Below are 27,967 nucleotides of genomic sequence, written 5' to 3'. Positions count from 1 at the left end.
AAATGAAGAGGTGCAGTAAGGTACGTCATTTCCACCGGCAGTCATGTAATATACAGATCCCTATTCAGATCCCATTGAGATCTAGCCAGAGACGTGATATACAGCATACACTCCCCTGATCAAACACGGACATGCTTTCTCTTCCTGCTGAAAGGCATTGAAGGATTGCCTGTGAGATGCTTACACAGGCAAAACTCCATCACAGGCATGTAAGACAAGCATGCTCCCCTGTGGATTACATTGACAGGAGCAAAACAGGCAGGAAAGACACGACGCTACAAAGAGAAAATCCTTTCTATGGGTATATAAAGGTGTTTCACTTCTTCCCAATCAAATCAAACCTCTCCAGATGAGGCTGTACATGACTGTATGTACTGAACTATTTCTAACGACCCCAATGCACTGCCACTGACTGAATGAGCACAGAGACAATATGTGCTGGGTTAATGTGGACATGCCTGACGAGAGGATAACATGCTGAGCACGCCTGATGAGGAGTCTGGGAAAGAGCAGCAAGCTACTGCACTGTAGCACACCAGACAGACAGCCATTTTACTACTGTCATATTTTACATCGTAGGAATCCAACCATGACAAAGACTGCATTGAACCACACTCGTGATGATATCTATCATCTATATACCACTGTTGATGTGGTAGCAGCAGTACATTTGGGCTGTTAAATTTAGAGTGTGGGTTCTGGCCCATGGACAGATGGGAGCAGAGGCATATTGACCCAAAGTTCTCCTTGTGTTCAGGATAACAGGATTATGTTGGAGAGAGCAGAGCCGGGGTCTGACAGGCAGGCTGGAGGAGAGGAGCATTTGTTTCCCATTATCCCCTGGTCTCCTGCAGCTAACGCTCGCCTTCCCTCCTCTCTGCTCCATTCTTTCTCATCAGAACCCCCAGAGAGAGAGCAGCAGAGCAATAGACCGAATGGGAATACCATTTCATACAGCCGGAGTAGTGTGTGTCTCTCTCTAATATAGACGAGGGCAAGGAACACCATTTTCCAGAATTCAAGAGCCCATAAAGAGCAAAGACAATTTCCATTGTAAACGTGCATTGGAAGTTGTGACTTTTACATTTCAGCACCATGGACAGAGACACATGAAGCCATGTCTCTCCCAATCCTGTCTTCTTTCTCACTCTGTCTTTTGTTACTGGCTGCTGTTGCACCAATGAGCTAACTAACACACCCTCTCTGTTGCATGGGATCATTTTAGATTTCAGCACCATGGACATACAATCTATATCTATGTTTGTTTTCCTATCATTTTGTTTTCCCATCATTGCCTGCAGTCTATGAAAAGTGTCAGGAGTAGACTATTCCATTCTTACACAAATTATTTTTTCACTGCTGCCCCAGTGCAGTAGCTAGCTAACCCACCCAGACAGGCGGGGCTCTCTCTGTTGCATGGAGTCTTCATCCATCTCTGCTCCCTGAGGGGCTATTTTTAATCATCTAACCAGTGATTAATTAATACAGCAATGTGACTAGCAAAGCAAGGAGCAGCAGGCTGGGTGACACAACTGCACAGAATACTGACTGGCCTTTTATTTATACAGACTCAACAGTTTACAACCAACACCCTCCCAACAGGTTCATATGTCCAGCTAACTAAAGGTACACAAGTAAAGTTACTAAATAATCACATAATAGTAGAGTCGAGGCTACTTATTATACCATTCCTTGAAATGCTCCCCCCCCTATGACAGAAGCTAAACACATACAGTGGGGCAAAAAAGTATTTAGTCAGCCACCAATTGTGCAAGTTCTCCCACTTAAAATGATGAGAGAGGACTGCAATTTTCATCATAGGTACACTTCAACTATGACAGACAAAATGAGAAAAAAAATCCAGAAAATCACATTGTAGGATTTTTAATGAATTTATTTGCAAATTATGGTGGAAAATAAGTATTTGGTCAGCTACAAACAAGAAAGATTTCTGGTTCTCACAGACCTGTAACTTCGTCTTTAAGAGGCTGCTCTGTCCTCCACTCGTTACCTGTATTAATGGCACCTGTTTGAACTTGTTATCAGTATAAAAGACACCTGTCCACAACCTCAAACAGCCACACTCCAAACTCCACTATGGCCAAGACCAAAGAGCTGTCACAATGTGATTTTCTGGATTTTATTTTCTCATTTTGTCTGTCATAGTTGAAGTGTACCTATGATGAAAATTACAGGCCTCTCTCATCTTTTTAAGTGGGAGAACTTGCACAATTGGTGGCTGACTAAATACTTTTTTTCCCCACTGTACACGTGTCACAACAGCAGCTGGTGACAGATAAACAGAGATGTGGACTTTGGCTTAAAGAATAGAGGGAATAGAGGCAACACCTAAAGCCGTCACCCCAATAGCAGCCATCAATCCAGGAGAGTTCATGTGGTTTTAATGGTTAACACATCACAGCATTGAGGACAGTGGTCATTCAGAGATTGGCAGAAAATACATTGAATGGCTTAAAAACTGTGCAAACATCAGGAGAATCTGATCTGTTCTTAACAATGAGGGTAAACAGGACAACTGAAATTGTTGAAAGAATTGGCATTTCTTGTGAAAACATGGCAACGGGGATTGAGAGAGGACAAATCTGGTGACAGACATATCTAGATGGAGTGCATCTATCACGCAGCCTCCTCCCCTCTGCCTCCCCTCCTCCCTCCCTCCGCCTGCGTTGTAAACATAGTGTTATCCGTTGCCAGGATTCCATCAGAGGAACTGGAAGAGAGCCCTCTTTTTACAGGTGGTTTGGAATATATATGAGTCCCATGGAGCCCAGTGCTGTGCTGGGCTAGGGCCCTCTCTCCCAGGCCAAGCCGCTACCTGGCCTTTCTCTATCTGGACTAGACTGGACTAGACTGGAATAGACTGCACTGGACCTCACAGGAGGGAAATCAGGGAAATATACAATGGATGGAAGACATCTTAGACCCATTTTTCACATGTTGAGCATGTATTTTGTCCTTCAAGCCTCAATGAGGCTTTGCAGAGAAAAGCTACACTTAACCACTGCCCTGTGACCCTTGACATTTTAGAGCTAACACACACATCGGCCCAGTCTCCCCACTAGGGAGAAGGGAGCAGGCAATAGCATGGTATCATTTTACATCAGGCTAGAGGTACTGTACACAGAGGAAAACAATTGTGTTCATCTGAGAGAGCCAGGCCTGTAAACACAGCAAGGACTGTCTCTCTCTGCTGCACTGCCCTTTGATAGGGCCAAAACAGCACTGTGCTACTGCTATTGTATCAGGGACCTTTTAATACTATTTACTACTGATGGCTTTGGATTTCTGAACTTTAAATATTATTCATCATTAGTTATAAAAGAGACACGAGGGGTGCCATAGCTGAGGGTCTACACCAGACGTGAACGGATAGCTGTAGGAGGAAGGTATATGGGTGGGTGCAATTAAGCTTGGAATGTACTGAGTGTAGGGAAAACAATCACATGTGGCAGGCATTGGTAAGGGGAGAGAGCCATGGATTAGTGAGGAAGGGGGTTGAGGTCAGGTCAGGTCCCGTTAAGGGAAAAGGAACAATTTATTGCCCATATCACTTAGTTTCCTGCCTAGCAATAAAGATACAATGTTTAGCGAGAAGGAGGAAACTCCACCCAAAGTGAGGTACATATACCACCACAATAGTAAACATGTTTTTGTCGGTTCAGCTGTTCGATCCTTTGGGAAGAATAAACTTGAGCTTTCATAGTGTCCGTCGAGTTCTTACTCTGACAATTAGAACCTAAAAAAACATAGAAGACTGCTCATCTTTTCTGCTCATAAGCCCACAGAGAAGGATATTTATCACCAGGAGAGCAGAGGATTGATGGGCTTAATAGGGAGAGAAGGGAACACGAGGAAGATAATTGAGTGTCAGTTTAGTAGTCTTGTGATGTAGGCTATTTGTGATTTTGCTATCTATTGTAAATATGCTAGGTTTGTGTATGCTAAATGTCATTTAAAAAAAGCATGAATGGATATAAAAGGATCATAAATATTTATGATCTTTCTATATCCATACATGTCTTTTAATTAAATCTCACGTAGGCTAGTATCAAACTTTGCTGTGGGGTCGTGGACACAGTATGCACGGTTATTTGAGCTATCTAATTGGCCAGCGTGGTAGGCACACTTGATTTAGCCACAGCTCTCCTGGTTTGTCCCTTCAGGCAAATGAAGTGGTTCAACATGGAAACACTTGGCCTACCCGGCACCTGAAACAGGGCTTCTGAATCAAGTGCAACTACCAACAACAGCGCAAGACAAAATAAAAAAAATAAAAGCGCAAGCCTTTATCGTTGTCTTTTCTGCCTTGAAGATCAACCTGGCGATCGGACCGGTTTGTGACCACTGCATTTGAGTGTGCAGCTTTTCCTTTGATTTTGGCTCTATTATAAGAAACCTAATGCAATGGTAAATATTAGCACTGGCGGTGGCACTATAGGTCTGGGGGTGTGTCCGAAATATTTATGCTATTTTCACAGCAGGAAGAATGAACGTAAAAGCTGACGTATATATATTTTTTCATCTTTATTTAACTAGGCAAGTCAGAGAACAACAAATTCTTATTTGCAATGATGGACTACCAGGTTAACTGCCTTGTTCAGGGGCAGAACGGAAGATTTTTACCTTGTCAGCAACCTTTCGGTTACTGGCCCAATGCTCTAATCACTAGGCTACCTGCCGCCCCAATAGGCTAAGAGAATGATGAGCGGATGTCGTCAACCTTCCTTTCAAAGTGGTTGACAAAGTCGTCCTCAGAGAGGGAGGAGGGAAGGGGTGGAGAATTAAGGAGGGAGGAGAAGGTGGACTAGTTTCTTAGGGTTAGAGGCAGAACCTTGACATTTAGAGTGATAGAAAGTGGCTACAGCGGATACAGAAGAAGAGAAGGTAGAGAAGAGGGTGGACGGATGATAGGTCCTGCGGAAGTTTCGTTTTCCTCCAGTTTCGCTTAGCTGCCCACAGCCCTGTTCTGTAAGCTCGCAATGAGTCCCTCAGCCAGACGGAGCGGGAGGGGAGGTCGAGTCTGCCAGGAGGAAAGGGGACAGTGCGAGTCATAGGATTCGGAAAGGGAGGAGAGAGGCAGAATCAGGAGACCGGAGAAGGGAGATAAGATAGGATAGAAGAGGAGAGGAGAGTGTAGTAGGCAAGAGAGAGAGAAGATTGCGACGGCTCATGACCATCTGGGTAAGGGCTGAGTGGCTAGGGTTGGAGGAAAGGGAGACAGAAAAGGAAACAAAGTAGGGATCAAAGACCTGGACGGGGGTTGCAGTGATATTAGAAGGCGAGCAGCCTCTAGTGAAGATGAGGTCAAGCATATTGCCTGCCTTGTGAGTGGGAGGGGACTGGGAACAGGGTGAGAGAGTTGGAAAGAAATTAATAGAAGGCAGACGTCAGGAGGTTGAAGTCGCCAAGTACAAAGTGGTGAACCATCGTCGGGAAATGAGCTTTATCAAAGTGTCAAGCTCATTGAGGAACTCTAAGGGCACCGGGTGGGCGATAGATGGCAACAATGTTAAGCTTGAGTGGTCAAGTGACAGTGACATCATGAAATTCAAATGAGGAGATGGACAGGTGAGAGAGGGAGAAAAGAGTAGACCTGTGCCACCATTGTGACGACCAGATGCTCTTGGACTATGAGACAAAATGTAGTCAGATGAAGCGAGAGCAGCTGGAGTAGCAGTGTTCTCTGGGGTGATCCATGTAGCAGTGTTCTCTGGGGTGATCCATGTAGCAGTGTTCTCTGGGGTGATCCATGTAGCAGTGTTCTCTGGGGTGATCCATGTCTCTGTCAGGAGACAGTAGCTGAAGGGCAGAGTTTTAACTGAGATTAAAATTGGGGTTCGTGATCGCAGCTCAGCAATTCCAAACGCTGCCAGAGACACAGACTTCCACATGGGTTTGTGCTCGCAGGGTACATTCAATTTGAAGGGTTGCAGTCAAGGGGTGGGGAGCGTCTGTAAGGTTTATAGGGAGAAGAGTGAACAGGTATAGAAAACACACACATAGTTCCCAAAGCTACAAATGAGCAAAATTAGATCATCTGAAAATAACAAGGTAAGAGATACTGAAGTGAGAGATGGATGGAGACTTACTCTCTTTCCTTCCTCGAACCACTCCGCAGAACCACTCCGCAGAACCACTCCGCAGAACCACTCCGCAGAACAACTCCGCAGAACCACTCAGCAGAACCACTCAGCAGAACCACTCAGCAGAACCGTGTTAGTTTTGCGATGAGACCGCCGCTGACAAAACAGGGGAGAATGAAGTACTAATACTAATTGCTAATTGCCTTGAAAAGATGAAGAGCACACCTCCCGGTACTAATTGCTGACTGCCTAGGAGTGGAGAAACTACTCCACATCCAATGCAGCCACTGATTACCAAAACAACAACAGTCACAAATTGCCCTGCCCCTTAATCATGGTTGATCTGTCAACAATCATTTGCAAGTTAATAGCAGTCAGCAGTTCACACACCAAGTAGGCTACTGGGAAGATAGACAGCACTTAAAGTAGTTGGCCTGCGCTAGCAAAAAGACAGTACTAAACAACAGCAGATAAAGACTACAATTCTACTTATCACTCCTGGACACATAGAGCTCTAGAATTAAGCACTATTCACTACTGATAAGAACAAGACAGTGAATAATTGGAATGAAATTCTAATCCAAAGGCTATGTCTAAATATACCGTAGCTACATGCACCGTAATTGCTCCCCATGGGCATATAATATTAAAGCAATGTAGACTGTCCATTCACCGTTCCACTGCTCCCAAATGTAATATTTTATAAACATCAAGGAACCTTTACAGATCTCATTCTCACTTCTATAGATTTAGCAGACGGCTTCACAATTGCATTGCATGTGAGCCATGGACGTTCTCACAAAGCCAAAGGATGGTCAATAATTCTTAGAAGTTTGGTTTGTAATCAAAACAATTTATTTTTACTACAACAACATTTCTTAATAGGATGGTGTCAAATTCATGATATCATAAATAGTATCTCTCGTTCCATAAGCATAAGTGTCTGTGTGCACACGTACTGTAGGCCTAAATGTCATTACGTGGAACACTCACAGAACCGGACCGCCGAATGTTGAAGCTCGTAGCACATACAAATCGTCTGTCCGAGGTTGCAACACTCACTACCGAGTTCCAAACTGCCTCTGGAAGCAATGTCAGCACATAAACTGTTTGTTGGGAGCTTCCTGAAATGGGTTTCCATGGCCGAGCAGCTGCACACACGCCTAATATCACCATGCACAATTCCAAGCATCGGCGTGGTGAATCACGCTTCAGCATCTGGCAGTCCGACTGACGCTACCTGCTCCAATGCATATTGCCAACTGTAAAGTTTGGTGGAGGATGAATAATGGTCTGGGGCTATTTTCCATGGTTCGGGCCCTTTAGTTCCAGTGAAGGGAAATCTTAACACTACAGCATACAATGACATTCTAGAGGATTCTGTGCTTCCAACTTTGAAGCAACAGTTTGGGTAAGGCCCTTTCCTGTTTCAGCATGGCAATGTCCCCAATGCACAAAGCGAAGTCCATACAGAAATGGTTTGTCGAGATCGATGTGGAAGAACTTGAGTATGCCAAGAGTGCAAAGCTGTCATCAAGGCAAAGGGTGGCTACTTTGAAGAATGTCAAATCTAAAATATATTTTGATTTGTTTAACACTTTTTTGTTTACTACATGATTGTATATGTGTTATTTCATAGTTTTGATGTCTTCACTATTATTCTACAATGTAGGAAATAGTCTAAATAAAGAAAAACCATTGAATGAGTAGGTGTGTCCAAACGTTTGACTGGTATTGTGTATGTACATATATAATATTTACATAAGTGTTCGGGATGAAAAAAAACAACATGTTACCAAGATTATTATTATTTTTAAATATTGTTTATCAGTTATTGTAAGTACAAAATTGAAAATATGTTAGCTTCTAGGTTAGCAGTAAACATTCATATGATTAGGCCCCATTCGGAAAGGGTAATTGAAACAACAATACAGAGAAAATGTTTTTTGACTATCCCAAGATGACATCAGAAAGATTGAACCACAGAGATACAATATAATACTATTTATTTCTGTGGATCGAAACATCCAATCTGAGCCCGCTCTACCATGCTATCTGAGTGTCCCATCTGCTGGGCTGTCTGAGATGTAGGAGAAGCAGTTATCAGGGCTGATGGATGACAAGGCTGACGATGTGAACACAGGTTCCTAATGTGGACAGACAGACAGACAGACAGACAGACAGACAGACAGACAGACAGACAGACAGACAGAAATGAGACGTGCCAACGACGGCTGTCTCTCCGCCCTAACACCTCAATCAGAAACAGCAGCCTTCACATTTGAGCAGACCTCCTGAACTGAAGGCCACATTACCAGGCTGTCAGTTAGACCAGGCAAAGACAGGGCAGCCTTTTGTGATGAATAGGATGATCTTAGCCTGTCCTCCTGTGCTCAAAGGCTAATTCTGGATTAACAGACACTAATTTAATGGGATTATTAATCATGCTAATTGTGACACTGTCTAATGCTGTCGGGGAAAGGTGGAAAATATGCCCCACAATATTGTAGACAGCAGTGGTGGTCAGTACCATTAAGATGAGGGAGGACGATTTATTTTTATGAGCATGGCCTTATTTCTATTACAGCATATTGGATGACTGACATTCATATTCCATTCAGCCAGTTCAATGTAACAGTAATAGATTTAGGCTACTACATGATACACAAATTGTCCCTATACCCATCACGAGGTTGCTACAGCCTAGCACATGATTGAAAGCTTACAAAGTAAGTGCACACAGTTTGAGAGACAAAATTGAAGACGCAAACAGTGACACATGGACAGACAGTGACATTCACCCCCCTTGGCATTTTTCCTATTTTGCTGCCTTATAAGATGGAATTAAATTGGATTTTGGGGGTTGTATCGTTTGATTTACACATTATGCCTACCACTTTGAAGAGCAAAATATTTTGGGGGGTGTGACACAAACAAGAAATAAGACAAAAAAAAACAGAAAACTTGAACATGCATAACTATTCACCCCCCGGTCTCAAATCTCTGGAAGACTGACACAGGTTTCCCTCAATAATTTCCCTGTATTTAGCACCATCCATCATTCCTTCCATTCTGACCAGTTTCCCAGTCCCTGCCGATGAAAAACATCCCCAGAGCATAATGCTGCCACCGCCATGCATCAAGGTGGGGATGGTGTTCTCGGGGTGATGAGAGGTGTTGGGTTTGCACCAGACCTAGCGTCCCCAATGGCCAAAAAGCACAATTTTTGTCTCATCTGACCAGAGTACCCTTTTCCATATGTTTGGGGAGTCTCCCACGTGCCTTTTCTCAAACATCAAGCATTTGCTTATTTTTTTCTGGCCACTCTTCCGTAAAGCCCAGCTCTGTGGAGTGTACGGCTTAAAGTGGTCCTATGGACAGATACTCCAATCTCCGCTGTTGAGCTTTGCAGCTCCTTCAGGGTTATCTTTGGTTTCTTTGTTGCCTGTCAGATTCATGCCCTCCTTGCCTGGTCTGTGAGTTTTGGTGGGTGGCCCTCTCTTGGTGGGTGGCCCTCTGTTATGGTGCCATATTCTTTCCATTTTTTAATAATGAATTTAATGGTGCTCCGTGGAATGTTCAAAGTTGCTGATATTTTTTTTTATAACCCAACCCTGATCTGTACTTCTCCACAACTTTGTCCCTGACCTGTTTGGAGAGATCCTTGGTCTTCATAGAGCTGCTTGCTTGGTGATGCCCCTTGCTTAGTGGTGTTGCAGATTCTGGGGCCTTTCAGAACAGGTGTATATATACTGAGATCATGTGACAGATCATGTGACACTTAGATTGCACCCAGTTGGACTTTATTTAACTCATTATGTGACTGAAGGTAATTGGTTGCACCAGATCTTATTCAGGGGTTTCATAGCAAAGGGGGTGAATACATATGCATGAACCACTTTTCCATTTTTTATTTTTTATAATTTTTGAAACAAGAACAAGTTTTTTTTTTCATTTCACTTCACCAATTTGGATAATTTTGTGTATGTCCATACATGTTGTAATGCAACAAAATAGGAAAAACGCCAGGGGGTGAATACTTTTGCAAGGCACTGTATAGGATGTAATCATTAGTCCAACAGTTGCAGATGAGAGTTTCTATTGGACAATTTGTATGAAATTCAGGTAGGAGGATGGTCCCCCCCCCTTACTCTTCTGAGGAGTCTCAATTTGTAGGCAGAGTTGTTAATCTGTACTATTAGGGAGTGAACCAAGCAGTGTAGAATATTGAAAACTGCTACTGAATCAACAGTGGATCAACTTCAGTAGGTATCACTTCTATTGAATTGGAGTAACAGACGACAGAGGAATATGATATCTCATCAACCATCATGACCTCTGATAGTCTGTCCCTCTCAGCATTCTGAGCATGCCTCTTCTCCCCCCTCTCTCCATTTCTGTGAATAGAGAGGTGATGAGCTGGGGAGCTGGAGAGCATCCTTCTCAGCTGGTAGACTCCTCCCTCTGCCAGCGTTGGGACAGCAGCAGCCTGGCACCGCGTTGGCCAGCGTCAGGGAAGAGAGAGGCAGGGGAAAGCGGCGGGCGCCAGAAGACTGGCATATGCTGCTCCCCGTCAGGCATGGCAGCAGTGGGAATGGAGCAGAGTGGGCATGAAGCTGGGAATGAGATGCCACAGGTGGCAATCCTGGCTGTTTCTAAAAGAGCCACCTTCATATAGAAGACAGGCTTCATGGATGTGCATGCTTTAACATGGAGACTACTGTATTCACACACCATGCTCCTTTCAGCTAATTATCATTTCCTATCAACTATTGGGGCTCAGTAACTGTTGATTAAAATTGCTGTAGAAAATCCTGCTAAGAGAGGAATACATTCTGAATGCAAAGGTATCTAAAACCACACACAGAAAGTCTTATTGCAAAATCGTAGACTGTCCCTCGGGCTGTGGCGGTCACGTAATTTCGTCATTCATAGTTTGTCAAGCAAATAACTGTCGGTCTCACGCTAATTGAACGTGAATGATCATAAACTCATTTAGCATCTCCTTGCTTCCACACATAGCCTACAAGCCACTGATGCAGACCTTTGGAACATCTACATTTTAAAAAGTCTAATAAATCCATGTACTATAGCCTACACCTTCACAATAAATGCATTATTTATTTTAGACAGGTCTAAAGAAAAATGATATGTGGAAAATGTAGTCTATTGTCCTTATGTTAGATCCTGATCTGGCTATGCCATATGGCTGTGGGCTATCCTAGTTCATTTAACAGACAAGATTTGGTTAGAATTCCGTGGCATTATTTTATAGTATGAAGAATACAATTGAACAAAGCTGAATAAATAGAAAGGATATTTTCTCCAAACGATTTGAGGGAGTGCGCACACGCGGCTATTCTGTGTTGAGCAAAGAAATAGGTATTCCTGCATGCTTAATTTAGAGTTATTAACTTTTTATGGCTGCAGGTGCAGTATTGAGTAGCTTGGATGAAAAGGTGCCCATTGTAAACGGCCAGCTCCTCAGTCTCAGTTGCTAATATATGCATATTATTATTAGTATTGGATATAAAACATTCTGAAGTTTCTAAAACTGTTTGAATTATGTCTGTGAGTATAACAGAACTCCTATTGCAGGCAAAAACCTGAGAAATTCCACTTCCTGTTTGGATTTTCTCTGGGGGTGGCAGATTTTCAACCAAGCGCTCATTGAAATTACAGCGAGATATGGATGAGTTTTCACTTCCTACGTCTTCCACTAGATGTCAACAGTCAATAGAACTTTGTCTGATGACTCTAATGTAAAGGGGGGTCGAATGAGACAGGAGATAGTCACCACTGCCACGAGTTGACCATGCTTTCAACATGCGCGTTCACAGGGGAAGGACCTGCATTCCACCGGTCATCTGAAGTTATTCTAATTCTCCGGTTGGAATGTTATTCAAGATATATGTAAACAACATTCTAAAGATTGATTCAGTACATCGTTTGACATGTTTCTACTGACTGTTACGGAACTTTTGGACATTTTGTCACGTTATAGTGGACGCTCTTTGTGACTTTGGAATTGTTTACCAAACGCGCTAACCAAAGTAGCTAATTGGACATAAATAACAGACATTTCCGAACAAATCAAGCATTTATTGTGGACCTGGGATTCCTAGGACTGCATTCTGATGAAGTTCATCAAAGGTAAGGAAACATTTATCATGTATTTTCTGGTTTATGTTGACTCCAACATGGCTGCTAATTTGGCTACTGTTCTGAGCTCCGTCTCAGATTATTGCATGGTGTGCTTTTTCCGTAAACTTTTTTTGAAATCTGAGAGGTATATCTATAATTCCATGTGTATAACTTGCATTATCATCTACATTTATGATGAGTATTTCTGTTGAAACGATGTGGCTATGCAAAATCACTTGATGTTTTTGGAACTAGTGAATCTAATACGTCAATGTAAACTCAGATTTTTTTATATAAATATGAACTTTATCAAACAAAACATGCATGTATTGTGTAACATGAAGTCCTATGAGTGTCATCTGATGAAGATAATTCAAGGTTAGTGATTAATTTTATCTCTATTTCTGCTTTTTGTGAATGCTATATTTCACTGGAAAATGGCTGTGTTTATTGTGGTTTGGTGGAGACCTAACATAATCGTTTGTAGTGCTTTCGCTGAAAAGCCTATTTGAAATCGGACACTTTGGTGGGATTAACAACAATATTAACTTTAAAATGATATAAGACACATGTATGTTTTAGGAATTGTAATTATGAGATTTCTGTGGTTTGAATTTGGCGCCCTCTATTTTCACTGGTAGTTGTCATATCCACCCCGTTAGCGGGATTACAGCCATAACAAGTTAATGTAACTTTAGTTGTTCTACAAAGTTTGGGCTATATGTTTAGATTATTTTTAATACATTGTAAGGCTGCATGATGCAACTTTATTTGAAAAAATTAGCTTGAAAAGCATGAGCTCTGCTTTGTTTATTTGCGCAGGCTGTACACACTTTATCAGTCTCTCATTCACAATTTGACAAGCACATGATAATGCTTCGAATTTCCCGGCGGCATCACCTGTGTGTGACAGTAATGTACCCTAAAAAAATCCATGCCTTTTGCCGTTCTCCGAAGCACCTCTCACTCACATGGTTCTCCATCACGTGATTGGGTCATTCTCACAGGCTACAAGTGAAGACAGACACTTCGTGGATGCAACTGCGCGTGTCCTTATTCAATTCCAAGGTGTATATTCAAGATATTGGAAGAACTGTCCACATTTACTTTACGTCAGCCAACAAGATGAGTAGGCCTAACGAACAGCAAAAGCACTAGCTTATGTCAATATTATCCCCCATAGTACAAACGTTAACCTATTCTACTCTGTGCGAGAAATAAATATTCCAAACATAGTCTGGGAAAGTTGTGGGATGCGATAGATCCCATATTAATACAACCACTAGCATAAGAAAAACAAACATTTTTTCGCAATGAGGCTGGCGCAAGAGATCAGAATGTTTAACTTAAAATGTGATAAACTATTAGGCTATATCTTCACATTATAAGCGCAGCAATGCGCACACTGCGGTGGGCTATAAGCGCAAATGTTTCATTAGCAGGAAAACACCATTGTCAAAAGTGACTGCAAATGTGATTATGCATGTGATGCTTTTCTATAAAGGTGCATTTCTATGGTGAAAGTGATCTTCCCCGAACTTAAAACTCATGCGCTGCTTATGTCTGCCAGATAGGCTCTACACCCATTGTAAAGGTGATTAATGTGCTTAATTTTAAGATGTATTTTTCCACTTTAGTTGTGATACAAACCATATCAAAACATATAAACCTATGGGCTAGGCTAAATGAGGTGTGCAATTATGATTAGAAGAAGTGATAATCTATAATTCACAAGTGATAGGCTAATATTGTCACCAATCAGACTATTCTTGATGTAATCTTGATGTAATATACAGTGCATTCGGAGAGTATTAATTAACTTTTTACAGATTTTCTTATTCTAAAATGGATTACATACTGTAGTTTTTTTCCTCATCAATCTACACTCCATTCCCCTTAATGACAAAACGAAAATAGTGTTTTAGAAATTTTAGCAAATGTATTGAAAACAAAAAACTGAAATATTACATTTACATAAGTTTTTTAAAAAGTGAAGGGGTCTCAATATTTTTCAACTGCACTTTATGTGTGAAATTTGTTTTGATTTATAATGGACCCTTAATCATGCACCTGTCTTGAAACAGGGACAGGGGGAAAATTACATGTTATGCTTTCCCCATGGTTCATTTTCATGCCAGCCAGGTAGGCTATACTCCTGTTGTATGCAATGTGCTTAATATTAGGAAAGTTGAGAAATAAATATAGTAGGCTTGCCTATAGAAAGCTGATGGGATCCTCCTCTTTTTAGTAGAGGCCATCACCCTGTTTTCTGGCTTAATTGAATAGCCTAAAGAAATGTTGCACAACATGAGCTCATGGGCTCTCATGAAGTGTTTGATTTTTGATTACATTTGCATTGATGTCAGAGTGATTAGAGGGACAGTAGAGTGCTGAACAAGGCAGTTAGCAAGTTTGGTAAGCTACTAAAGACCATCAGCAGCATCAGAGCTTGGAGAAGCCTAATTACCGTGATTAAACAGTGACAAGGAATGTGACTGCCTTCATAACTCGTGACTGTGGGTGTGGCCAATATGGTCACCGTCACCATCACACGCCCTCCTGTCAGCCTATCCTGGTTGGTTGAGTGCGTCACAAGCCTTGGGAGAAAGAGTCCAACTGGAAATCCAGGGAAACAATTATTTGACATCAAAGAAGTCGGCTGCATCACCCCTGCCCCGCCTTTCCAGCTTTCAGCAACAAAACAGCTATTGAGTAATCAGATCCCAATCCGAAGACAGACCTACTACAAAATCTCTGCTCCACATTTTGTGGAGAATAAGCACACTGTCTTCCCAATAGAGCCATTCAATATTTCATGTTGTTACACAATCATTTCCTTTTTAATGATCTAATTGTGACTCTTATGCAAATGCACAGGCTGTGATTTGTTGGAGACCTTGAGTCTGTCCCTAACATGAATCAGCCCCATGACTCATCCTTCCCCATCCAGCAGGTTCCAAGTGTACTGGAGTCTCTGTCTCCGTCTAATAATGTATCCAGGGTGCACTGGAAACTGAGACCGTACCACAACCCATACACTCCGTAACCAGTTCACATGTCACGATCAAATCTTCTCTCAAAGCAGTCCTTTTTCACAACAGATGACACAACACATAGTCAATCTTTGCTCCACTAGGGGAAAAAAGATTGAGATCATTGTTTTTGAGATGCATTGTATTGCCATAGTGAATAACATAGTGATCCATTTTTTACATTTTGCATATTTGAGTCATTTTTACATTTTGCATTTGAGTCATTTAGCAGACGCTCTTATCCAGAGCGACTTACAATTAGTGCATTCATCTTAAGATAGCTGGGTAAGAGAACAACATATCAGAGTTGTAGCGAGCACATTTTCACTCAATAAAGTAGTTATCAGCAAAGTCAGGGCTAGCAGGAACATATAATTTTTTGAGGTGGTGTGGGGGTTCAGAGATCCCTCATGCTTGAGTCTGAAATCGGCATTGTTGTCAGTGCGATATCACAGGCAAATGTTATGTATAGGGTGAACTCACGTTATAGAGGATGTCCACCCATCCCTCCATGGTGATGCACTGGAAGACGGTCAGAATAGCAAAGAGGATGTTGTCAAAGTTGGTGATGCCGTAGTTGGGGCCGATCCAGTATTCCTGACACACAGTTCCATTCTCACAGGTCCTTGCTGGAGCCTCCAAACCACAGGGGAACTCAGCTGCCTGCTCACCTGAGACACACACACAAACACACACACGCGCAGGTACACACACACAAACACACACACACAAACACACACACGCGCAGGTACACACACAAACACACACACACAAACACACACACGCGCAGGTACACACACAGAGGAAGGTACGTTACATTGCATTTAAGTAACTTAGCAGACACTCTTATTCAGAGTAGTGACTGCATACATTTCGTATTGTATCTCTTAACAAAGCTATTTCTGATACAAGACCCAAGATGTGGCCATCCTCCTTTCCCTGAGAGGGGACTTCTTAACCTTAGCAAAAAATGAAAACTGAAAATCACATGTTTATGCAACTGCTTTAAACTCTGGTTAGTAGCTACGGGACTTTGTAAAGTTAGTGTACCTTTTATTGGGTCATGGCTAGAATGTAATGCTCCATTCGCTAAATGGCAGCGAGACAACAGCAGCAGCACTGCAAGCATAGACAAACATGCACGCATACTGGCATGCATACATGTAAAGGAAGTGGTTCATTGAACTACACTAGCGTGATGAGACCTAAAAACGTGCCTTAGCTCCCAGAACTATACTGTAGGCTTTACCCCAGCACATACTTAATTTTATATCAACTCTAAATATGCAAGTTCTTGCAGTTACACAAAGTGACTAAGATTTCATGTGATGTGCATTGTGCATACCTGTATCAGTACTGAAGCAGGTCCGGTGGAATTTGCCCATGTAAAAGTCCAGGCCGATGATGGCGAACATGAGGATAGCAAAGAAGAGCAGCATACCGATCTGCAGCAGAGGCACCATGGCTTTCATGATGGACTTCAGAACCACCTGAAGACCTGAGATAGAGCAGGTTTTCACTTCACTCCCTCCCATGTTATAGTATTAACATTGGTCATGGGAGAGACCCCAAATAGCTCTTTAAGTTCCTCTATTTAACATTTCCTGTTATCCAAATGACATATGACGACATAACCAAAAAGGTCATATATAACAATATATTTTAATGCTTGGATGACAAACTTACAAGAATAAACACATCCAAACAGAACATTGTTGTTGTTTTTTTCCCAGTGATTCCGGAGTCATTGTACTTACTAGGGATTCCAGACACCAGTTTCAGTGGCCTCAGGACCCGTACTGCCCTCAGAGTTCTCAAGTCAAAGTCTGCTCCCACTGTAGCCAGCATCCTGTTAACAAACAAACAACAACAGACCTGGAGATGAACAATCAGACTGACAATACTAGAATCTGTGCAACCATCCATCATAAACACACATCGTATCATTGACATTATGAACGATTGAGGGAAGTCAAGATCAGCAATAGCAAATCTCCAAACATTGCATTCCTGATAAATAAATAGGAATGATTAGCTTGTGAGTGTACAACTTTCTCCAGCATTCATGATGAACTTGCATGTGATATAAATCTAAATGTCTCTGAAAATGAGGTCCTACGTTTTGTATTACCTAAAACTACAGGGGTTATCATGTGCTGTGTGTCTGACACTCGTGTGTTAATTGAGTATCGGCAGGGCTGATTTAGAATACATAACTACAGCATCTTATGCATCTACAGGGACAGAGAGACAGTGTGGAGAATGTGAATGACTTCATATGTACGTTGATATGCAGAGGGGGCACTGACACAGAGAAAGTGGATAGAAGCACAATACACATGACTTCAGATCTCCACTTTCCCTGTAGGTTTCAGGAGAACTCTTATTCAAATGTGTGGTGCTCCTCTCCCTTGTGGCCAGTTTCAGGCTGAGCCCGTGAAAAGCAGCAGCATTTCCTCATTCTCCTGGGCGTCTGACTGCATGATCAAGACACTTCTGCCTAAAACTTCACCCCCATCGTTAGAGGATCTGACTGCACTTTCACAGTCTCACGGAGGAGAGGAGCAGGAAGGGGAGAGAGGAGAGTGGAAAGAGGCTGGCGGGGAGAGAAAGGGTGGCGTGGAGAGAGGTAGGAGGGGAAGGAGAAGGAGAAGAGAAAAGGAGGAGGGGAGAGAGAAAGGGGATATGCATTAGCTTCACAGCCTGTCCAATCAGCCCACAGCCTCTTCCTCTTGCAGAATGCTATTGTGGAAATGGAGCTGGCCTGTGGAGAGCAGCTCCACCTCCAATAGTCTGGTCCAGGGGGACAGACAGACAGGCCAGATCAGCATCATGTTACTGAGGCTGACGAGTGTTATTGTACACCCACTATCTAATCCACTGGCTGGGCAGAGGCACATACTGGGGTCTGGGGAGGTGCTGCACTGAAATTAGTGGTATAATCTCTGCACTGAGAGCAGGAGGGGGAGGGAGGGAGGGAGGGAGGGAGGGAGGGAGGGAGGGAGGAGGGAGGGAGGGAGGGAGGGGGAGGGAGGGAGGGAGGGAGGGAGGGAGGGAGGGAGGGAGGGAGGGAGGGAGGGAGGGATAGCAGAAAGCATAAGGGGGAGATTGTGTTGTTGTAATTGCAAAAGACAGGTTTGAGGATTACCTAAAAGGATTACCTAAATCACTCTGTTTCTAGAATTTTACAGTCATGTATTCTTCATATGACCCAGAATCATACACATTGCTTTGTGATCACAGTAAAATGTATGCCACATTCGTAATCTACTGTACACCACAAAGATTTGATATCCCCAGGATATAGGCTAACATAAGGAAAGTAGAAGGAGTCTCTGCAGGGTGAGGCAACCAATAATTGTTGTGGTTCAACTGATATTCTTTTTCCTTTCTACGGGATCTTAATTAATCACAGCCTACTTACAGTATATACTCCCAGCTGGGATTAGAAAGGAAAGAATGAGGAAATGAAGTGACTCAAATTTTCCCCACATCAACTAGTGCGTATCAGACTGTAAGTAATATACAGTACGTTGGCAGAGGGCTATAATTTCCTGCTTTTGTCTATCCCAGTGAGATAACCCCGTCTCCCATCATGATCTGCCATGCTATTCTAATGTTCCAGACTGCAGCTGGCATTCTGAAATATACATCACTTACTGTATCCTCAGTGAAATGAGCACTCTGCTTCTCTCTCTCCCTGCCTGCCTCCCTCCCTGCCTCTCTGCTTGCCTGCCTCCCTCCCTGCCTCTCTGCTTGCCTGCCTCCCTCCCTGCCTCTCCGCTTGCCTGCCTCCCTCCCTGCCTCTCTGCTTGCCTGCCTCCCTCCCTGCCTCTCTGCTTGCCTGCCTCCCAACCTGCCGTTGTTTATCCCTACAGAAAAAAGAGAAAGCCTCAGGTCCTCATTCATACTCCTGACTGAACCAGTCTCAACATGAGGCAAAACTCTGCATACAAATACAGATCAGATGATGTCCTCGTTTTCTGAGCTTATATTTTAGCTTTATAATATACTCCTTTAACACTACCAAAAAAGGGTTGAGATACAAAATGATGACAATTCAAAACCGAATGGAATTCAGTTACACAGAGGAGATATTGGCAAACCAATTATCTGGGTTACATTTAGTTTTTTCAAGCTCCTGGAACGAAGTGATGGGAAAGCTAACCATGGACTGGATTGGCTGGAGTTCAACACCAACCCAACCAGGACCTGTCTGCATCTGACATCACTGGGTTTTAAACCCTGGCTGTATCACTGCTTCAGTCACCAGAAAGGAAAGAACAGGTGTGTTTTCCATCTCCAACGTGGCCAGTATTGCTCAGATGAGGAGGCCCACATTGGACGGCTCCCAGTAGGCTTTAATAAGGCTGGTCAGAGACTTTCTCTGCCATCTCATTATCCCACATAGCCCTGGCAGCAGACAGAGCAGACAGCGGGGTCACAGTGAGGGCACTGAACACACAGGCATCTGCTATAGGACTATACTTATGGGACAAGAGCGAGGACAGCATTAACATGTTACCCCAACATTGCAGAGTGAGACTATAAAACACTAGTCACTTAAGTCTACACTGAGTGTTCAAAACATTAAGGACACCTGCTTTGTCCATGACATAGACTGACCAGGTGAATCCACGTGCAAGATATGTTCCCTTATTGATGTCACTGATGGGTAGGAGACAGGTTAATAAAGAAGGAGTTTTAAGCCTTGAGACAATTGAGATATGGATTGTATATGTGCGCCATTATTCAGAAGGTGAATGGGCAGGACAAAATATTAAAGTGTCTTTGAACAGGGTGTGGAAGTAGGTGTGTCAAGACCTGCAATGCTGCTGAGTTTTTCACGCTCAACAGTTTGCCGTGTGTATCAAGAATAGTCCACCACCAAAAGGACATCCAGCCAACTTGACACAATGGGCCAGCATCCCTGTGGAACGTTTTTGACACCTTGTAGAGTCCATGCCCTGATGAATTGAGGCTGTTCTGAGGCCCAAAAAAGGGGGGGGGGTGCAACTCAATATTAGGAAGTTGTCCTTAAGGTTTTGTACACTCAGTGTAGGTCTACACTAAGCTGCTGTAAGAGGTATACCATGTCAGATGTCTTTCTTCAGTAGGAATATGGAGGCTACATTGTTAGTCAACTTACTTTCCATCCAATGAACTGCATTGACAGGTAAGCAGGTTTCTAAATGAATGGCCGTACGCCCCAAAATGCAGAAAATACTCATTTAACATTTACCTCATTATGTCATAGTAGTTTTCCTCTCGGCTGCGATACCTAAATGATGGAACTATTTCCTGTTGGCGATGGCATGTATGTGACTAACCATGCCTGTGTCCTGGGATTTCATCTCTACAGCACTGATAATGCATACATCCAAGCATTGTATACCATGTCTTTGCATCATTGCTGTTTCTATAGTGCCTCTGCTCTTTGAGACGGAATTCGTTTGTTGTTGTTTTCACATCACACCTAAGCGTTGTGTGTGTGAAGGGATTGTGGCGCTCTGTGGAACATGCTACATTAGCTTGTCCCTCCTCACAAACAACATCTGGCCAATGCAGGAGAAAAACCCCATCTCCATCCCAGCAGAGACACGCACCACGAGATGAGTTACTTAATGGACCTTCAGATAGTGGAGAAACATCATCCTCTCTGTTTTCAATAGCAGAGCTAGCATCTGTTAGGACTGCTGCTATGGCTGGGACGGCAGGGTAGCCTAGTGGTTAGAGTGTTGGACTAATAACCGAGAAGTTGCAAGTTCAAATCCCCAAGGTACAAATCTGTCTTTCTGCCCCTGAACAAGGCAGTTAACCCACTGTTCCTAGGCTGTCGTTGAAAATAAGAATTTGCTCTTGCCTAGTTAAATAAATGGCTACTTTATGACTAAATAAACTACCGACACTTTAGCCTGTGTTATTATTGTATGGTTGTTTTTGTTCTGTATTCTGTAATTTGGCAAATGAATGCAAGTAAACAAACAACGTGTGGAACAGTGACTGTAGCTGATAATTCTTTAGGGGACATCGAAGCACACTGCAATGTAGCGAAGGCATTTATCATATCCTATGCCTGGGGGAGCTGTATAATGTGTTTTGCTCCTCGCATACATAAACTCAGCTGACATGAAAGAGTCTAAAAGTCAAACACATTAGCTTGATTATCAATTAGTCAACCATGTTTGTTTACAGGCACCTCCCAGGAAAAGACTGTGAAGAGAATCTAATTCCGCTGCTCCAAAGGCAGGGAAAAATAGTAGACAACTAACTCATTTAGAAGCTCTGTCTAGAGTAACACATCCATGTGGAGTGTAAGTGATACGCATGCCAGGGTTGCAGTATAAGACATAACAGGGGGGATATTTCTGCTCACATATTCTACTAAAACACAAGCCCAGGCATAACACAATCAGCCATGTTAGGTATAAGTGATGCAAGATCCCAGGGGTGTAGTATTTTTCAGAACATGGAGAATTCTGAGCCAGGCTTTATTGGGAATACTTCTCTGCTCACATGTTCTCTGGTTCTACCTCACTGACAGGCAAGTAGCAGCATATCAGACATACCCTGTCTATCTGTCTGTCTGCATGTCTGTCTGTCTGGCTGACTGTACAGTATGGGATGTGATCTCTTATGAGGCTTAGCAGCATAATGACCAGCCTCCCCCTCCTGTTCTGTAAATGACAGGCGGAAGCATGTGAGAGGCCTGATAGGGACGGTTGAGAGAGAGGGGAAACGCAGCAGTCATTGGACTCTGAGGAGAACACATTCATCTCAGCCCTGAGAGGACTAGTACAACACAATGTGCCTTTCACGCTTAGGATCATGCAAACAGGTCAGAACCTTCTACGTACTTTGGTTTGTATGAGAGCGAATGGAGGGTCGTTCCACCTCAAAAGGAACAAGAAACGGGGGTTTTTGACACCCACCGTCTCAGATTGTGCTGAAATCATTTCTGTAGTTAGAAACATATAAGATTAGCATTCTTGAAACATTTTGTTAAAATATAATTTGATCTCAGGTAAATGAAGTTAATTGATGTCACCCAAATGGACTATTTTAATTCATAAGATTAATATAATCTTCAATAAATAAAGTACCGGACATCCGGTTTGGACCATAATTCTTCCTGCCAATGAGTAAGACATGAGGATTTCAATAAAATTATCAAAAGCCACCCACGGACACCCCACACCCCACGCCAATCCCACCCGAACAACCAGTATACAGTATCAGTTCTCTGACAAGAAGTACAGAGCTGCGGCTTGGAGTATTACTTCTTCATCGTTTGTAATTCATTCCCTGCGATTCTGGTGATGTTTTTCCCCTCCTATTCAAAGAAATTGCCAATTGGAGTCGTTTGCATTATTTACCATAAATTTGTGTAAAAGTACCAGGTTCTGTCCACGAGATGCCGCTCTTCCTGCTAACCCTTTTATAAATGTTTCTGGTCTCGTGTTTATTAAATGGATCAGAACATTTTCTTTGCAACTTTGGGTAAAAAACCAATGGCTTTTGCTCATGATAAAATAAATTGTGTGGCCAACCTCACACTTGAAGCCAGTCCTTCATGAAAGCAATTTAGTTTGCTCTCTCAGAGAGCTTCCAGTTGTTTGACTATTCAACGAGAGTTGTGTTGAAGGATCAGGTTTCTGAGAGAAGGACCAACTGAATTGCTTTCATGGAGGACTATTGTAAATAGTGAACATGAAAAATAGCTTAACCGCCTCCGTCCATCAAACACTAAGGGAAAGACTTCAGTGCAAAGGCACTTCAGACACTGTGCACGCAACAAGTCAGTCCAGAGTACTCCTTTACAAAAGCCCATCAACTCCCAGTGAAGTGCTTGAGCAGATGTTAATGGCTATGTCCACAGAAGAATGCAATGCTTCTCAACTCCATCAGTCTCAAGCATGAACAAACGGTCCATCGTCACTGTCATGGCCAGGAAAGGGGAGGATCCAAAGCACTCATCAAAACATCCACTGACAGGTGAATGTGAAGGGGTTTTTCATAGGGACACCAAGCTCTCCAATCATAAACAAATTATGTCGGATGACGGCAGAAGGTGAAATTGTGCAATGCCAGCATATTTTGCAATGACTCTAATGCAGTAAATGTGAGAGGGAGGTTTTAGAGAATTGACACAGCCACTGCTATGTCATTTATTAACTTTCTCCAGCTGAAGAATTCTACATTTTTCCGATGAATGCCCGGGTGTGTAGTGGGCTCTTACCGAGCACACTGCCTGGGTGTGTAGTGGGCTCTTACTGAACATACTACCTGGGTGTGTAGTGGGCTCTTACCGAGCACACTGCCTGGGTGTGTAGTGGGCTCTTACTGAGCAAACTACCTGGGTGTGTAGTGGGCTCTTACTGAACATACTGCGTGGGTGTGTAGTGGGCACTTGCTGAGTACACTGTATGTGTGTGTTGCAATATTCCTTCGCCTTTTTTTAGGCATTTAGCAAATGTCAGATCTGTTGAGCGCAAACCTGAATGTCGTGAGAAGTCTGTGCAACCTCCAGCGCTCGTTTATTTCGAACACTGAGGCTATACCCACTTTAAGTTACATTTTCAGAATGTGTTAAAGTATTCTACTGTGGCTATTTGATCACAATGTAGGCCTACCAGAATGGCCTACCATTCAAAGTAATGGAGAAAATGTGTCCCATAACATTTGAACATGGAAATAGCTGTTGTATCATTCTGCCTACAGTAGCAGCCTGTGTGTGGTCTTCACTGTAGGCCTACCAGTGGAGGCTTCTCAGAGGAGGAAGGGGAAGACCATCCTCCTTATTGAATTTCATAAAAATGTACATTTGATTAAAAAAAATTTAGTTATCCTTTTTAGATAAAACTATACTAAATATAGTCTCAACAGCACTCTGTAGAGTAGCACCATGGTGTAGTCGAAGGACATCTAGCTTCCATCCTCCTCTGGGTACCTTGACATCAATACAAAACCTAGAAGGCTCATGGTTCTCACCCCCTTCCATAGACTTACACAGTAATTATGACAACTGCTAGAGGACGTCCTCCAACCTATCAGAGCTGACGAGTGGCTCAATGCTATGGATAATGGCAAGTTTGTGGATGTACTATTTTTAGATTTCAGTGCAGCATTTGATTAAGTGGATCATGAAGTAATTTTGACAAAATTAATGCATTCTGGTTTTAAGGAGGTAGCATTGAATTGGGTAGAGTCATATCTAACTGACAGGAAACAGTCCACCTATATCAATGGCTCATTTTCTTCCCCTCATGTGATAAACTGTGGAATACCGCAGGGCAGCTGCCTTGGTTCACTTCTTTATTTAATATATACCACCGATCTTCCCTATGCCTTAGCTGAAACTCAAGCTACTATATTTGCAGATGATACTACAATTTATGAAGCAAGACAATCGGTTCAACAGGTACAAATCAAATCAAATTTTATTTGTCACATACACATGGTTAGCAGATGTTAATGCGAGTGTAGCGAAATGCTTGTGCTTCTAGTTCCGACAATGCAGTAATAACCAACAAGTGATCTAACTAACAATTCCTAATCTACTGTCTTATACACAGTGTAAGGGGATAAAGAATATGTACATAAGGATATATGAATGAGTGATGGTACAGAGCAGGATAGGCAAGATACAGTAGATGGTATCGAGTACAGTATATACATGTGAGATGAGTATGTAAACAAAGTGGCATAGTTAAAGTGGCTAGTGATACATGTATTACATAAGGATGCAGTCGATGATATAGAGTACAGTATATAGGTATGCATATGAGATGAATAATGTAGGGTAAGTAACATTATATAAGGTAGCATTGTTTAAAGTGGCTAGTGATATATTTACAACATTTCCCATCAATTCCCATTATTAAAGTGGCTGGAGTTGAGTCAGTGTCAGTGTGTAGGCAGCAGCCACTCAATGTTAGTGGTGGCTGTTTAACAGTCTGATGGCCTTGAGATAGAAGCTGTTTTTCAGTCTCTCGGTCCCAGCTTTGATGCACCTGTACTGACCTCGCCTTCTGGATGATAGCGGGGTGAACAGGCAGTGGCTCGGGTGGTAGCTGTCCTTGATGATCTTTATGGCCTTCCTGTAACATCGGGTGGTGTAGGTGTCCTGGAGGGCAGGTAGTTTGCCCCCGATGATGCGTTGTGCGGACCTCACTACCCTCTGGAGAGCCTTACGGTTGTGGGCGGAGCAGTTGCCGTACCAGGCGGTGATACAGCCCGACAGGATGCTCTCGATTGTGCCTCTGTAGAAGTTTGTGAGTGCTTTTGGTGACAAGCCGAATTTCTTCAGCCTCCTGAGGTTGAAGAGGCGCTGCTGCGCCTTCTTCACGATGCTGTCTGTGTGAGTGGACCAATTCAGTTTGTCTGTGATGTGTATGCCGAGGAACTTAAAACTTGCTACTCTCTCCACTACTGTTCCATCGATGTGGATAGGGGGGTGTTCCCTCTGCTGTTTCCTGAAGTCCACAATCATCTCCTTAGTTTTGTTGACGTTGAGTGTGAGGTTATTTTCCTGACACCACACTCCGAGGGCCCTCACCTCCTCCCTGTAGGCCGTCTCGTCGTTGTTGGTAATCAAGCCTACCACTGTTGTGTCGTCCGCAAACTTGATGATTGAGTTGGAGGCGTGCGTGGCCACGCAGTCGTGGGTGAACAGGGAGTACAGGAGAGGGCTCAGAACGCACCCTTGTGGGGCCCCAGTGTTGAGGATCAGCGGGGAGGAGATGTTGTTACCTACCCTCACCACCTGGGGGCGGCCCGTCAGGAAGTCCAGTACCCAGTTGCACAGGGCGGGGTCGAGACCCAGGGTCTCGAGCTTGATGACGAGCTTGGAGGGTACTATGGTGTTGAATGCCGAGCTGTAGTCGATGAACAGCATTCTCACATAGGTATTCCTCTTGTCCAGATGGGTTAGGGCAGTGTGCAGTGTGGTTGAGATTGCATCGTCTGTGGACCTATTTGAGCGGTAGGCAAATTGGAGTGGGTCTAGGGAGTCAGATAGGGTGGAGGTGATATGGTCCTTGACTAGTCTCTCAAAGCACTTCATGATGACGGAAGTGAGTGCTACGGGGCGGTAGTCGTTTAGCTCAGTTACCTTAGCTTTCTTGGGAACAGGAACGATGGTGGCCCTCTTGAAGCATGTGGGAACAGCAGACTGGTATAGGGATTGATTGAATATGTCCGTAAACACACCAGCCAGCTGGTCTGCGCATGCTCTGAGGGCACGGCTGGGGATGCCGTCTGGGCCTGCAGCCTTGCGAGGGTTAACACGTTTAAATGTTTTACTCACCTCGGCTGCAGTGAAGGAGAGACCGCATTTTTCCGTTGCAGGCAGTGTCAGTGGCACTGTATTGTCCTCAAAGCGGGCAAAAAAGTTATTTAGTCTGCCTGGGAGCAAGACATCCTGGTCCGTGACTGGGCTGGATTTCTTCCTGTTGTCCGTGATTGACTGTAGACCCTGCCACATGCCTCTTGTGTCTGAGCCGTTGAATTGGGATTCTACTTTGTCTCTGTACTGACGCTTAGCTTGTTTGATAGCCTTACGGAGGGAATAGCTGCATTGTTTGTATTCAGTCATGTTACCAGACACCTTGCCCTGATTGAAAGCAGTGGTTCGCGCTTTCAGTTTCACACGAATGCTGCCATCAATCCAAGGTTTCTGGTTAGGGAATGTTTTAATCGTTGCTATGGGAACGACATCTTCAACGCACGTTCTAATGAACTCGCACACCGAATCAGCGTATTCGTCAATGTTGTTATTTGACGCAATACGAAACATGTCCCAGTCCACGTGATGGAAGCAGTCTTGGAGTGTGGAGTCAGCTTGGTCGGACCAGCGTTGGACAGACCTCAGCGTGGGAGCTTCTTTTTTAGCTTTTGTCTGTAGGCAGGAATCAGCAAAATGGAGTTGTGGTCAGCTTTTCCGAAAGGGGGCGGGGCAGGGCCTTATATGCGTCGCGGAAGTTAGAGTAACAGTGATCCAAGGTTTTTCCACCCCTGGTTGCGCAATCGATATGCTGATAAAATTTAGGAGTCTTGTTTTCAGATTAGCCTTGTTAAAATCCCCAACAACGATGAATGCAGCCTCCGGATAAATGGTTTCCAGTTTGCAAAGAGTTAAATAAAGTTCGTTCAGAGCCATCGATGTGTCTGCTTGGGGGGGATATATACGGCTGTGATTATAATCGAAGAGAATTCTCTTGGTAGGTAATGCGGTCTACATTTGATTGTGAGGAATTCTAAATCAGGTGAACAGAAGGATTTGAGTTCCTGTATGTTTATTTCATCGCACCATGCCTCGTTAGCCATAAGGCATACACCCCCACCCCTCTTCTTACCAGAAAGGTGTTTGTTTCTGTCGGCGCGATGCGTGGAGAAACCCGTTGGCTGCACCGCATCGGATAGCGTCTCTGTTACAGTCGCTAATGTCCCTCTGGAATGCTACCCTTGCTCGGATTTCATCAACCTTGTTGTCAAGAGACTGGACATTGGCAAGAAGAATGCTAGGAAGTGGGGCGCGATGTGCCCGTCTCCGTAGTCTGACCAGAAGACCGCTACGTTTCCCTCTTTTTCGTAGTCGTTTTTTGGGGTCGCTGCATGCGATCCATTCCGTTGTCCTGTTTGTAAGGCAGAACACAGGATCCGCGTCGCGAAAAACATATTCTTGGT

General features: G+C 43.4%; 1 protein-coding gene across 1 annotated transcript in view; it reads right to left on the bottom strand.

Annotated features, from left to right (window-relative positions):
* Positions 1 to 27,967, bottom strand: part of LOC135514266 (voltage-dependent N-type calcium channel subunit alpha-1B-like) — a 141,951-nt gene that overhangs the window by 79,239 nt on the left and 34,745 nt on the right. Inside the window, exons 4-6 of the mRNA XM_064937624.1 lie at positions 17,038 to 17,129; positions 16,626 to 16,778; positions 15,764 to 15,951 (exon numbers count right to left, since the gene is read on the bottom strand). Coding sequence (XP_064793696.1) covers positions 15,764 to 15,951; positions 16,626 to 16,778; positions 17,038 to 17,129 — 433 coding nt within the window. The remainder of the gene's footprint in view (positions 1 to 15,763; positions 15,952 to 16,625; positions 16,779 to 17,037; positions 17,130 to 27,967) is intronic.

Source organism: Oncorhynchus masou, chromosome 25 (assembly GCF_036934945.1).
Source record: "Oncorhynchus masou masou isolate Uvic2021 chromosome 25, UVic_Omas_1.1, whole genome shotgun sequence".
NCBI lineage: Eukaryota > Metazoa > Chordata > Actinopteri > Salmoniformes > Salmonidae > Oncorhynchus > Oncorhynchus masou.
The sequence above is the reverse complement of the archived record's forward strand: the minus strand, read 5'-3'. Positions and strand labels throughout refer to the sequence as shown.